The sequence below is a fragment of the Neoarius graeffei genome, chromosome 9 (genome assembly GCF_027579695.1).
Source record: "Neoarius graeffei isolate fNeoGra1 chromosome 9, fNeoGra1.pri, whole genome shotgun sequence".
Lineage (NCBI taxonomy): Eukaryota > Metazoa > Chordata > Actinopteri > Siluriformes > Ariidae > Neoarius > Neoarius graeffei.
In genome coordinates, this window is record NC_083577.1 from 62,687,706 (window position 1) to 62,702,913 (window position 15,208).

Sequence of the window (15,208 nt, forward strand, 5' to 3'; positions counted from 1 at the left end):
AAAATATACATTTTATTTTGTCATTTGCGTGCCATTATATCAGTTATTAGATGTAACAGCTGTTATGTCTAATAAAAATCTCATTTGCTTCTTAGTTCTTAAGATGCTACATTTATGTGCTATTAACTCACTCCCATCTGTGTGTTTGTGTGTGCGCATGCATGGTTGTATGCCTGTGTGTGTAACTTAGAGTAATTGTGTAGATTTATCAAAGAAAGACAAGCGAGTCAGCAGAAGATGGAGAACAAAAAGTGTCAGCAAAGATACAAAAGTGCACCTGCAGGTACATTGTCTCTCTTGCTCTAATTCCCAATTAATTACTTGGTTTGCTGTGTTGTTTTCTTTTGAAAACTATTTAGCTTTTTTTCACCTTGAGTCAAGTCAAGTTTATTTGTGTAGCGCTTTTAACAATAGACATTGTCGCAGAGCAGCTTTACAGAATTTGAACGACTTAAAACATGAGCTAATTTTATCCCTAATCTATCCCCAATGAGCAAGCCTGTGGCGACGGTGGCAAGGAAAAACTCCCTCAGACGACACGAGGAAGAAACCTCGAGAGGAACCAGACTCAAAAGGGAACCCATCCTCATTTGGGCAACAACAGACAACATGACTATAACATTAACAGTTTTAACATAAAGTCAGTTTCGTTGATGTTATAAACTCTTCACTGATGGAAAAAAACTGTTCATGACAACTGCAGTCCTAAAAGTTGAGTCACTTCCAATTGTAATAACGGCTTCACAATAGGTGATAACCGTCATTACTGCTTTAATGGGTGTGGTAAAGAAAGACATTTTAGTCACCTTCTACTGGAACATGCCCACTCTCATTCTCTCACCCACACTCGAGTAGAGCGAGGATCAACATGGAGTAATCATGAAATGGTTTTGCCTTCTTAGTCAGTGCGTCTACCGAAAACCTTCTGAACTGTTTTCACTCCACACTGAGATGAAAAAGGGCAGATTCATTGCTGGACTGCTGCAGTGGACTCATGACTCATGTATGTGACATGATGACTATCATGTTCATGTTATTTTAACAAAGTGGATTCCCACACATCACTGCTGCCAGAGTAATACTATCTGAGATTTTTCTGTTGGTCTAGGTAATGCAAAATACGTCAATATGTAGCCTGTTTCACGATATACAATCTAATGTATCTTTCTAATTAAAAACAATAGGAATTATGAGTGATCTTAAAAATGTATTCATTCATTACGTTCATGGCATTTAGCAGACGCTCTTATCCAGCGTGATGTACAATCTACCTAGAGCAGCCTAGGGAGCACTTAGGGGTTCGGTGCCTTGCTCAGCCATTCCTGCTGGTCCAGGGACTTGAACCGGCAACCTTTTGGCCCCAAAGCTGCTTCTTTAACTTTTAGGCCATGGCTTCTATTAAATTTCAATAAGCACTTTATCCTAGTCAGGGGTAAACTGGACCCTAAAACTCTACACAAACAGTAACCCAAGCTCAGGATTGAATTTCAGACCCTGGAGCTGTGAGACTGTAACACGACCCTGTCTTAAAAGTTCCAGTCAAGAACTGGTGGAATTGCCAAATGGCAACAATAACAATGCTGAATAATACTTTAAAAGTTAGTCTATAAAAGAGTTTTAGTTACTATATTATTAGTTACTCAGGTGTTCGGTTTGATCATGGATGTAGGTGGGATGGTCCAGCTCTGACGATACAAGACTCACTCTGATGCACATCTGTTTACTTACTTATACAGTACTGTATAGGGTTCATATTCTTTTCAAATGCTAATGAGGTCAATATTTATCCATATTTATCTCTTCAAGTTGCATTCAGATCTACCAAAATCCAATACTGTTCCTCCTGAGGTTCTTTTCTCAAATACATCACAAGTTCTGGTGTACTACTTTTCCCCATTTTGATTAAATGGTCAGCAGCACTAAATGGGAGATGGTTATTGTTCTAAGGCAGGGGCATTGAGGAGGGGGGCCGGTATGGGGAAATGGCGTAAACTCCTGTGACTACTGAGTCTCGATCATGTATTTGAAAATGAACACAGTTTTACGCTTTCACTCAAGGACGGGGGCTGATGGAGGTGGGCTGCCCACCTTTTATTAGATGGTGTTAACATTTTGGGGTTTTTTGTTTGTTTTGTTTTTTAGAAATTTCAAGACAGAAAAGTCACAAACAGTTGACTCCACTTCAGCATCGGCCTTGCAAGGTTCAGCATGATTTTAACCAGTAGATGGCATTTTGAGCCATTTTCAACTCATAAAACGCAATCACAGTACAGTCATATCATTTAGTTTACGGCTTAAACATATTTAAGTTCATGATATTGGGTTCACGATTCAATTTTCCCACAATATTTTTCAGAAAAAAAATTTTGTAAAAGTTGGAGTAACATCTCATCTCATTATCTCTAGCCGCTTTATCCTGTCCTACAGGGTCGCAGGCAAGCTGGAGCCTATCCCAGCTGACTATGGGCGAGAGGCGGGGTACACCCTGGACAAGTCGCCAGGTCATCACAGGGCTGACACATAGAGAGACACAACCATTCACACTCATATTCACACCTATGGTAAATTTAGAGCCACCAATTAACCTAACCTGCATGTCTTTGGACTGTGGGGGAAACCGGAGCACCCGGAGGAAACCCACGCGGACACGGGGAGAACATGCAAACTCCGCACAGAAAGGCCCTCGTCGGCCACGGGACTCGAAGCCGGACCTTCTTGCTGAGGCAACAGTGCTAACCACTACACCACCCTATTAAAATATTCCTTTTATTAACAATTTAAAAAGTTAATAACAAATAGACCTTTTCTTAATAAACTTTATGAACATTTGTACTACCTCCATTTTCTTCTCTTTTCTTCAGTTTTCAGCAGTCTGAAAAAGAGAGCTCTGAATTCTTGTTAAATCTATTTGTACAGTCAGTTGCACAACAGCTCTTTCCCATTTTAGATCTGCTTTTCGTGCAATGCTACGAAAACAAAGATGTGTTCCTCCTGCCTATAGAGATCTTGCAGTCACGTGACCGGAAAGTACACAACCGCCATCGTGTCGGTCAAAAACACAGCTGAATACTGCTGCACTCGTGTACAGAATGGATCAATTTCAACCGACAGACTACACGGCTCATTTTTCTAATGAACAGATAACTAGATATATGTCTAAAATAAACGATCTACAGATTTGTGACCCTTATGGCTTTCCGGACGGAGTTTTCACGACCGGATTTTGAACTGCCAGCGGAATACCCGGACGTGTATAATTACCTCATCAACTTTCCCTCGCTGTTCAGTGGTGAAGCACTGCGTGCTTATAAATCTCTGGACAGTTTTCTTTACAGAAATTCAGGATTTGTCAGCGACTCAGATGTGGCATCTTGTAAGCAAGAAAATGATCCTCACTGGATGGGTAAGTCACTTAAGTATTGAGTATAGCACTGACCAGCCGATTATAGAATAAGGTAATTCCAAATCGTCCATGTTGTTTACATGGATCTGGCGTTGGAGAGGTAGAGGCTTGGCAGTGGAGGTTTGAGTAGCTGTTTTCTGAGCTTAGTCAACAGGCCGGCTCTGCCTGTAGCCTCGCTTTTGCTTCGGCTCCCGGCGCTGCCTCCTTCGCTTTGCTTCCGATAACAATCCACGGAGACCCCGCTGGTCTCGCAATCTGGTCTCGTCCGGAATGTTTTTTTTTTTTTCCTCGTCCGGAATGTTGTGCATGCGATGGAAATTGCTACAAACCGTCATTTTCTGCTGGAAACCAATGTCCAGTAAGTCCATACGGTTGTAGTGGATATTGAAGTCCGGTACAGACGAACAACACGCAAAAATACACACAAAAAACATAAAAAACGTGCACAGGTAGGGAGAGCTTGTAGCCGCAGCCGTTGTAGTAGAATTGTATATAGTAGGGTTTTCCAGAAGAAAAGGTAGAAGTAAAAGCAGAAGTAGAACCAGAAGTAGAAGGCGGAATATGGCGTTTGACCGACACGATGGCGTCTGTCACAATCTGGATCGGCTGTGACGTCACATGCAAGATCTCTATAGTGAAGTCATGTGTGTTCCCACTATTCTACATCCCTCTGCTGTCTAAACAATGCAATTACAGCTAGCAAAAACTAAGATATTAATTTTAATCCTGATAATAATCACGATTCATTTTTTTCTTTCATCGAGTTGAATCGTCATAAAGTTGTATCATGGTTCACTGTCGTATGATATATCGTTACTTACGTCTTGAAGTGTGCAGTACCTTTTTAATAGTGTCATGGGGACATTTTTGATTAGCACCGCAGATTCTATGCAGATGAGATTTTGATGTGGGGAGAATAAATGCATACTTCTTTGCACATTCATCTTCATTTTTCTTGTCAACTTTTTTTAAGCACTCCATGTTGTAAATTTGCTAATCAGATAAGTGAAGGTAAATAAAATGAAAAATCTATGAAGATCTGTGAAAACTTCCACTTCTGAGTTAACGTCTCTAGCCCTGTAACTTGTGTCTGGGCCACTGAGCTGCTTTCAGCTATAATTGACTTAAAGCAAGACGGCCTTTCGATTTCATAAAATTGGTGCAATTTAGTTCCCTTTGAAATTTGGTCATTGTGATATGTTTATTTCTATAATATCTCACAAAATATCAGGCCATTCTGTGGTTGGGAAATTATTTAATTTGAGGAGATTCCCTAGCAAATAATGTGCATGAAATTGCTCGTTTGCGCAGTCAAGCAGACAGAGGAAGTCCGTGTGTGCATGTGCAGGTTTACTTTCTTCTTCTTTTGGGTTTTACAGCAGCTGGCATCCACAGTGTTGCATTACTGCCATCTACAGGTTTACCTTGACCGTGCACTGACAGTTACATCATTCTGTCGCTAAACGAACGGCTGATCACACCAAGGTGCTCGCTGACAGCTGATATTTATTAGTTTGGTCCTGCGTTTCCTTTCCTTCGTAACATAACGTCTTTTCTTCTCGCTTTCTGTTACTGTAGTCGGTCTTTCATGTTTCATTTGCACATTTGCGTCTTCCGTTTTCTTCTCCTGTTTCAAATTTGTATCCCACAATGCCTTGCACGAATGGAGAAAGCCCACCACGTGATGCATGATGTAGTATCTTGAATTGGGTCATGGTGAAGCAGGGAAAAAAAATAACAGAGAATTTTGGGCCATGTGGCCCTAAATTCAATAATTGTTCTATTTAAAAAAAAATTAATAAAATTGGAAGTCTGTGATTCGAATTCAGTAGCCTTTGGGCCATTAAACAAAAATAATTGGGTTTCAGGGAAAATTATTTTTATGACTTAAACTTGAAAAATCTGAAAGGGAGTCTAGCTTTAAATGCATGTAATTTGATCAATCTTCGGATCTGCTAAACAGAGGATCATCTACAGATGTCACAATGGTTTGTGCTTAGAAAAGTAGAGTTGCTGAACTAAAGAGATTTTTTTCACATTGATTAGTTCTGCGACAGTATTTTTACAAGCACTTATTTTGGTTTACTGAATTATTTTGCTGGGTCTTTATCTCGACTGCAGTCCACCAGTTCATGACCTCTGTTCTAGGTTTCTCCAAAAGAAAAAAGCAAGGTCCCACTTAAACTGAATTACATTATTTACTTCAATTTTACACTGTAGTCAAACCAGATACAGTTTTGTCTTATTTAGACTATAGCGTATGATTCATAATGCGGCCTGTGTGAATTTTACTCAAGTCTAGATGTATTGGAGTGAGGCGTCTGCCTCAGTGTGTAAGACTCTTAACCTGTACTGTGTTCATTACGGCTGTAGAAAAAGCCCAAATACGTGACAAGCTCATGGATTGGAGGTTTTCTGCCTCTGATTCAGAATAAAAACGTTGTCTTACATGATTCTGGGATTTTTCTATTCCCTTGTATCCGGGAAAGAATGCATGCCTTGCTTTCTCCTTATGTGTGCGGTTTTGTGTTTTGCAGGTACCTCTGAGCACAAGTATGTCACCAATGCGTCTTCATGCCTCTAACCCAAATCTATGTGCAGAGTTAGTTGATTACCAAACCCCAGTCACACGTCTGACTGATGGCATCGAGTGTGCCAGTAATTACATCAAACTGCAAGAGGACTTCTGCATCATTGCTCAGAAAGGTAGCGTTCACTGAAATTCCCAAACATTCATAGTACACAATTGTGAGCTCTCATTTAGCGTTACAGAAACAATATTTTTTTCACGATTAGGATATATCTTTCAGAAAGTGTCGAATCACTTTATGAACATGACACAAATTATGAAACGGAGTATTGCTTTTGTAAATAAATGACTGACTGTTTTTGGGTGCTGCAGTGCACTCACTGCTGAAGTCTGCTTTCAACACTGTTGCCATTGAGAAGGAGAAGATCAAGCAGGTGCTGTCAGAGCAGGAGCTGTCGAGCCAATCAGTTCAGATCATGACCCTAAGGCACTCTCTGTCACAGGTCAGTACTGATTTCCTCATATTACTTACATGAATATTGTCTGTAATGCAGCTATGCACCACAAAATGGGTTAATGAGACTGGAGTCAAGTCAAAGTCCCTTCCACACCAGAATCTGGTCTTCCCAGGCAGTCTCCTGTCCCAGTACTAACCAACTCTTTAAGGCATATGGGTGCGGCGCCGGTCTCCGTTTCGATAGCCCTCTGCCTCTCGCCTGTACAGCTAGGGTTGCCGTGGGGGGCCAGTCCTCTGGTAACCGCGAGAGTTTGACTTCCCCACTCGCATCTGTATTGCAGTGTGCCTTGCCAGACGGTAGTAGGTACCATTTTTATGATGGTCTTTGGTATGACCCGACCGCAAGTAGAACTTGTGATCTCCAAGTCGAGAGGCAGGCACGCTAACCACTAGGCCAACTCGCAGTCAATGAGACTGAAAGTGAGGTTTATATAAAATAAAATTAACCTCACATGGATTTCCTTTGTAATTACTTTGGTCTGATAACACGTTAATAAATCGTTTTAAGAGTTATGGGGATCCTGTTCTCCAAAAATTTTATTTATCTTTATTAAGCTTTCTTGGACTTATTTGAATGGAATAAAACTCATTTGGGATTCTGTCTTTGTATTCTCATTTTATCTAAGCAGGGCAACACACAGTATGAAATTTCCAAACAAGTGACCCACATAATATTTTTTAGATTCAATATTTACTTGATTTTTTGCGTTTGAGACAGCTAGGAGCTAAAATTATATTGCAATTTGTTTGAAGTTTGTTGTAGATTGATTTCAGCAGCTGTTGAACTGATATGGATTCTAGTAGAACATGATTTTTTTTTATTTTTATATATATATATATATATATATATATATATATATATATATATATATATATATATAAAATATACTGTAAATAAAATCTCAGGGTTCTAACTACGCCTTTTCAGCATATCGGGCCGCTACGCAGTGTTTCCTCAATGCCCACAATATTGCCGACACGCCTGTAAAAGTTGCCACTGCACTAATAAAAAGACTTGTCAATCTTGAAAATGTGGTCATTTGTTTAATCTTCTCTTGTTATCCCCATGCGGCAGTGACGGTGCGCCGCCATGCGAAATGTTCTACATTCGAACAGACTCCACTTCCCGTCTGTATAAGCGCCCAGTGCATAGCTGCCCTAGTAGTGCCGTGTGGAGATGGTCATGGATCATGCTAGTCCAGTTTATCTCCTTCCTTATACTGTGTTCATGGTAAAGTGCCATCTGTGTTAAAAGGCGCTTATGCGCCATGCATGTAATGGAGCTGCTGATTATTAGGTGTCAATGATAAACCACCGCATAGATATGAGTTAGAGCTGAATAGTCATGTACTGTAATTGAATGGCTGAAGCTGAAAATAAAGTTGACACTTGGTGAACATCAACTGGTTGTCTTATTCTTATTCCATAAATGTCACCAATATAGTTGAATATTAATTATAATAAGTCTTCAATCAAAAATAATCACACCAACTTTTGTCCAAAAAAAAAAATCTCATTATTACCAAAAAAGAGTGACTTTCAGGGAAGGCCCACAAGTGCCAGGAAATGCACTAGAATGCATCTCCGAGCATGTAGAACTCATGAGCTTTTGGGGGCCTAAGGCGGCCCCCAAACCCCCGGTTATTATGACTGGTGCCACTATACTGATATTTTGGTCTAGTCAGAACCCTCATATATAAGAGAAAGAGAAAAGGCTGAGAACAGCTGCAGATGCATCAAAACATTGCAACTGTATAACCATCCAGATGTCTTTTGTTTAAGCCTGTGGATCATCTTTCACAGAATAATTTTGATTTGTGTTTGGTTTACTCTATGATATTGTTTAGGCCCTATCCCAGAACACAGAGCTGAAGACTCGACTGAATCGTATCCACTCAGAGTCTGTTCTGTCTGAGCAGGTGGTCAGTGTTAACATCATCAGCAGTCCCGATGAGGTACAGACACCCTGCGGTCATCTCCATCACCATAAACTTCAGTTCACTGAACATTAGCCTGAACCTTAATTATCCCCCGCTGGCCGTAAGGCCCGAAGGGGGATTATGTCGTGGCGATGTCCATCCCGGGAAGGGTGCTCGCCTTCTGAAATCAACTCCTCTCACAATTTTTGGAGGAATTTCACGAAACTTGGCAGGATTATTTGTTATGTCGGTACTATGCATATTGTAATTTCGTTCACCTGGGAAAAATTTTACCAGAGTTACAGCCCTTGATTAACAAAATTATACTTTGACAATTTCATGAGTGTGTTTTCCTTCTGAAATCAACTCCTCTCACAATTTTTGGATGAATTTCTCGAAGCTTGGCAAAAGGCCTTGTTATATGACTGTAATACGCATATTGCGATTTCATTTTATTTGTGAAATTTTTACCAGAGTTTTGACCCTTGATTAAATAACTTGTAGTTTGACAATTTCATGAGGGTGTACGTTCTTCTGAAATTAACTCCTCTCACAATAGACCCCTTCGCATATTTGTAAACAAACCGACCGTTGCCAGGATGCGCACGCAGCCTTGACTCAGAAACAATGGCGCTGCCCATAGACCGGCATTATGAGCTGTCAGATTATGCAAAACAATTGTCGTTACAAGATCGAGAATGCTACATAAATAAGTTAACTCTAACAAGTGGACATGGCCTACCGGATCCGTATTTAATTAAAGAGTGGACGGACGATGTTAGTAAGTTCCCTGGTATATAATGGCCAGATATATACTCGTACCTTATTGACAAGACTTCAGTGTACACCCACGAAAAACTTCGTGCCTACAAGTCTTTAGACGCATATGATTGTTATGTGCGGGCATGTACAACTTGATTAACAATGGGACATTCATATTCATTTTGTTTTAATCAAATTATGCCAGTGATGTGACGGCAATGTGGCTTTAGCTACAACAGCAAATACCAACACTAAACAGCAATTTGCAGGAGGTAATGGCATGAAAGGAATGATAGTGTAAAGAGTGCAGCTAAGAGAAATCAGAGCTGCGTAAAAAGCGAGAGGCAGAGAGCAGAAATGAAACTGAACGGGGCGGGAGCTAGGTTAGAGCAGTCAACGTAAGTTGGCATTTAGAGTGAGGGCACACAATTTTACCTTTCCATCCTTGCTTTAAAATTGTGATTTTCGGCATACACAAATAATGAAGGCACAAAATCTGGACTGCTTGAGTCAAGCGAGACCTCTCCTACAAACAAAATTGCATGCAAAGCTAAGTTAACATGCTAACAATATTCATTACATTGTGTAACTATGACCCAGCTAATCAGACAAACGTTACCAAAGTATTTTGCTACATCAATAAACGAAGACTAGAAAGAATAAAAAAAGATTTAATAAATAGCCTGATCTTACCTGTGATGAAGTGGGCGCTGCAAACCCGCGCATTTTTGATAGTGCTTTCATCCCAGTCTACACGTTTGATGGCTTGTAGTCATAGACGTTGGCGATTTTTTTTTTTTTTTTGGAATGGGTGAGATCTTGCTGGAATTCTGTACATTTTAACCCCATCACTGCTACGATTCTGACACCCGACAACACAACAACTAGGCATCGCTGAGTCTTTTTTGAGTCCAGGCTGCGCGTGCAATTTCCTCTTGCGTATGAATGACGTTTGCTGCGAAGGGGTCTATTTGTGGAGGAATTTCACCAAACTTGGTAAAAGGCTTTGTTATATGACCGTTATATGCACATTGAAATTTCATTTAATTTGGTGAAATTTTACCAGTTATGCCCTTGATTATTAACAAATTTGTACTTTGGCAATTTCATCAAGGTGTGCTTGCTTTCTGAAATCAACTTCCCCCACAATTTTTATTATCCCCCGCTGGCTGAAAGGCCTGAACGGGGATTATGTCGTGGCGATGTCTGTCCATCCATCCGTCTGTCCCAGGAAGGGTATTCACTTCTGAAATCAACTCCTCTCACAATTTTTGGAGGAATTTCATGAAACTTTACAGGCTGCTTTATTATATGTCGGTAATGCGCATATTGCAATTTCGTTCAATTCACTCGCATTTTATCAGAGTTATGGCATAGTTGCCAGCGGGGCATATTGTGCTCTCAGAGCACTCTTGTTGTACTCCAGATTAAATCATCTGTTAACTCATTTTTACTTTGTATGATTCTTATATTTCACTTCTGATTGGAAATTTAGTTAGTTCTAATTTTATACCACTTCCACAAATCTTCAAGCTAAAGATCATGGGACCCTGTGTGAATGTGTATGTGTCGTGTGAATTTGTGTCTAATAGGCAAGTGAACAGCTCCATGTTGGGATCCCTCTCACTCAGCAGGCCTCCAATGAGAGCAGACTCTCCATGTCAGAATCCGTCTCTGAGTTCTTTGACGCTCAGGAAGTGCTGCTTTCAGCCAGCTCGTCTGAGAATGAGGTAAGAGGGGATGGGTTGAAGTATGTGAACTGATGAGTTGGAGGAGGTGAGAGGACATGATTGAAGACAGAGAATGAGTTGGATTAAACAAGAGGTTGGGTTTGAGAAGAGGTACGGTTATGGATGGGGTGAGGTAAAAGGATAGGTGGGATGAGAGGATGGGTTCTGTGAAGTGAGAATGCATTAATTGGGGTGATAAATGGGTTGGATAAAATGGACGTTGGTTTTGAAGAGTTGTATCAGATGGATTGGCTAGATGATTAACAGAAGATGCATTAGATAATGGAGTGGTTAAGATGGGAAAATTGTTTGGGTTGGTTGAGACAAGATGGGTTCCATGAGCACAGTAGATTGGGTTGAATAACTTGAGAATGAGTTGGATGAGGAGAACGTTTTTTACAGTAAAGATTAGAGGATGAGTTGGGTATGGTAAGGGTGGGAGGATGGATGAATGAGGTGAGATGACACGTTGGACAAGGTGAGAGGATGGCTTATTAGACTGTAAAATGTAACATAACGTACTGTATATGCTGTGGTTCCTTACTTAAACTGTTACCAAGTAGGTGTCCATGAATGTGTAGTAAAATCAGAAACTTATGGAAAATTGTTTAGCAGCTGCAAAAATGATGATTTAAGACTTTGTGATGTGTCTGTGACACATCAGACTCTGTACACAGACTCTGTGTACAGCCAATTAGCCACTTATGAGGACAAATTAATGTCAAATTACCTAGTTACCTCATGAAATAAATTCACCCTTTTTTGGGGGGGGGAAGCTAAAATAGTCAAAATATATAATTTTTTGTTAATGAGAAAATAAGCTGAAGGTTAAGTTCAAATATAGACATAAAGCATTAATTAACTATGGTAATTGTGTTAACTGGAAAGTCCTCACAAAGATAGTAAAACCAACGTGTGTGTGTGTGTGTGAGAGAGAGAGAGAGAGAGAGAGAGAGAGAGATCAGGCCTGTTTTACGGTCACTCTGCAGTACTACTCCGTCCAACATTTGTAAGCTCCTGACAGTAACCTAATCAATAGAGCCAAAGTACTTAAAGAGCATGACACACCACTCTACTGCATCTCTCTCTCTCTCTCTCTCACACACACACACACACACACACACACACATTTGTCTCACTATCCTTGTGAGGACCTTCCGTTGATATTAGTGCTGTCAAGCGATTAAAATATTTAATTGCGATTAATGTCGCGACTATCATAGTTAACTCGCGATTAATCGCAATTTAATCGCACATTTTTGTCACATGAAAAACCATTGTAATTCTCTTATCAGCATAAAAAAGTGAATGGGCTTGCTCACCGTTCGAACTACGGGGGTACACGGGGGATCCGAGATCCCCTGAAACAGACATGAGATCCCTTGAAAACATGATTTGGGAAATGTTGGGGGGTCTCTAAAATATTGGCAAAATTATGTTTATTGACATAGCAATCGTGTGTAACGGGAAGCATTTGCATATCCGAAGTGAGCGCGCGATGGAGAGCCGCGCTCTGAGACAAGCACAAGCACCCCAAGGGAAAATAAGGGACCCCCCCGAAAATATCGGCATAGTTCGAACACTGGTTGTACCAATGTTTTTTTTTTTTTTTTTTTTTTATTGCAGAGCATAACACGGCTTGTCACAGCCACTGCAAAGTGGGGCTGGAGCCGCCGATGGGAAAACGAAACCTAAGTCGAGCACCGTGGCTCTTCGGGGGAGGGCAGAGGACTCTGGCTGTGCGGGGCGTGGCATCATGTCACAGAGCATTAATCTCGCAATAAAAAAATTATCGCCGTTAAAATTGAGTCAAGTTAACGCGTTAATAACGCGACATTTTTGACAGCACTAGTTGATATAATTATTATTGCAGTTAATTAATACTATGCCTGCACCTAAACCTAACCTCAGTAATGAAAAGGAAACTTTTTGGCTCTATTTATTTATTTATTTATTTATTTATTTTTGTTTAAAAAACACAACAGCAATTTCCTTGTGGGGACCATCCAAATGTTCCCGCAAGGTGAAAATTGTCAGATTTTACTGTTCTTGTGAGGACATTTGGTCCTCGGTAGTATATAAACACACACACATACAGAGAGAGAGAGAGAGAGAGAGAAACACTGCAAAAGCTCAATTAGTCAGCATTGGAGACAGAATGAGTCAGTTTGCAGTAGTAAGTTCAAAATGGTAACTGAATAACTTGAGCCTGTCCTCCTCCCCTCTCCTTCTCTCTTTCCCTTCCCTCAGGGCTCTGATGATGAATCTTACGTCAGTGATGTGAGTGATAACATTTCAGAGGACAATGCCAGCGTGACGGATAACGTTTCCCGACAAAGTAAGCTCTACCCGTCTTGTCTGCGTCTTTTTTCCCCTCTGTGTCTCTTATCCTTGACCAAAGCACTGATGTCCATTAGAGAAAGTAGCTAATGTGATCTAAGGGCAATCTTTTGTGCTGCCTTCTAGCACGTGTGTATATTCCAAAATTATTGGCACCCCTTGTAAAGATTACACCAATCTTGGCGTTGATGAGGGATTTATTTGCCTCTGAATAAATATATTTCAAATAAAGGTTGGATTTTTCTCATTTTTCAGTGTGAGATGAAGCTACTTCACCAAAAGGTGGATTTTTGCTCTAGCTTGGTGTGTTGTGATATTGGCTGTGAGCTGTGTTGCTATTTTATAATGCTAATTCAGTCTAGAAATACAGCCTCACTGATGAATTATTTATCACTTCACAGTTCAAATCTAATTGTGTACCTGTTATTAGGCTAGTGTAGAGACCATCCAGTCACAAAAGTAGGGTTTCCCCTCCTCTCTACTCGCTTAAATTTTTAATTTTTAATTAAAATGTGTTTTGCTGGAGGCATATTATGGATTTTTCTTTATACTGTGGAAATTTGACTTGGTTAAAAATGATGGGGAAACTGACATCATAATATAATAGTATATGGTGTATGCTTCACTTCTACTGTTCCTCAAGCATGACATCATAATCTCTGTCTCTCTGGAAGATAGTGTTTTATATTCTCATGGAGAAATTATGAATCCTCTCTTGGGCTATAGTGCTGTAGTCTGGCTAACGCAACTTCAAAGCTCTGTGAGCATTGGTCTGGCATAGATATTAAGCCCAACCATTTCCCAAAGCACGTGGTTGACCCGCCTCCCTGAAATGCCTCAGTTTGCTACTGGTCGAAGCCAGAAAAGGCTGTGACGAAGCTTAAACCAATCACATCACTCTTTCCTCTGACGTATGTGACGCGACGGAAACTGCTTGAGTAACAGGAAGAAGAAGGAGAAGCCGGTCGGGAGCAAGGCGAAAACGTCCTTCCTTTCAATAAATACCTCCAGGGCTGCTCTTTGCTCCGTTTTCAATGAGAACTTCCCGTTGAATGCTTTCAATACAGCATCTGCCGCTGTGTCAAAGGCTTGCCGCTGCTCCATGTTCGTAATGTTTCTAGTGAATGAAGCGCTTCCGGCATAGATTCTGTAAACAATCTATGGCTTCCGGTCGCAGTTCTACTACGTCACTGCCTTGAACACGCCTCTACCCAGGGCCGTTGGAGATGCTCAAAGTTGATTGGCTCCCGATTTTTCGGGAGCTTGGAAGAGCTGGAGATAGCTTGCCTTGCCAGACTAAGTTCGCAACAGCCCCCCGTGTTGCGTCACACTTAGGATGGGCGGGCCCAGGCTAATAGTGCTGTGCAATATCAACCCTCTATTTGGCTGAGAAAGATCAGAGCCTGAAGGGGGGAAAGTTGAAAACCCATGGCTCTGAAGTGTTAAGCCATCTCTCTTCCTGTATCATTCATTACCTCCAGTAATCGCTCTGTTAGAAAAGAAAACAAACCTACTGATAATTCTATCCCTGCTGTTGGGGCAGCATGGCAGCCATCCGGCTGAGAAAAATTAAATAAAACAATAAAGGTTCTCCTATCATCCTACTGTGTAGATTTTTATTTGACATTTGTGGTATTTGTAATATATTCACTAGCTGTGCATTAAATCATAGACCCATTTTACATCTTACGAAAACATGTGCTCTATTTAACAGTTATTCCACGAAATTGAGTCGTATATGCGGCTATAAGCCATGTACAACAAGATTGAGTGGAATAACCGTTTTATTCTATCCACATTCACTGGATTTTGAGAAACAGAGCATTTTTATTTTTTGCAAATTCGATAAATAAAAACTTTATACAAAACATCCGACCAGATCATTTCCGCTTAGAATGTAAACAAACCGGTGAAATGACAGTAGCAATTTCTGAAAAACCCTATAATAACAATTCTTGGAAAATAAAAAAAAAGATGTGTTCTTACCATCAAATACTTTTATTCCAT

The 15,208-nt window shown here is 40.5% G+C and overlaps 1 protein-coding gene across 6 annotated transcripts in view; it reads left to right on the forward strand.

Annotated features, from left to right (window-relative positions):
• The window catches only part of osbpl6 (oxysterol binding protein-like 6), a 115,987-nt gene that overhangs the window by 85,059 nt on the left and 15,720 nt on the right, over positions 1 to 15,208 (forward strand). For 4 of the 6 annotated variants that reach the window (XM_060930049.1, XM_060930050.1, XM_060930051.1 and 1 more), the window contains 6 exons: positions 191 to 283; positions 5,941 to 6,109; positions 6,306 to 6,436; positions 8,298 to 8,405; positions 10,724 to 10,861; positions 13,112 to 13,199. In XM_060930049.1, the coding sequence (XP_060786032.1) occupies positions 191 to 283; positions 5,941 to 6,109; positions 6,306 to 6,436; positions 8,298 to 8,405; positions 10,724 to 10,861; positions 13,112 to 13,199 (727 nt within the window). The remainder of the gene's footprint in view (positions 1 to 190; positions 284 to 5,940; positions 6,110 to 6,305; positions 6,437 to 8,297; positions 8,406 to 10,723; positions 10,862 to 13,111; positions 13,200 to 15,208) is intronic. The other 2 variants (XM_060930054.1, XM_060930053.1) reach the window with 2 other exon arrangements.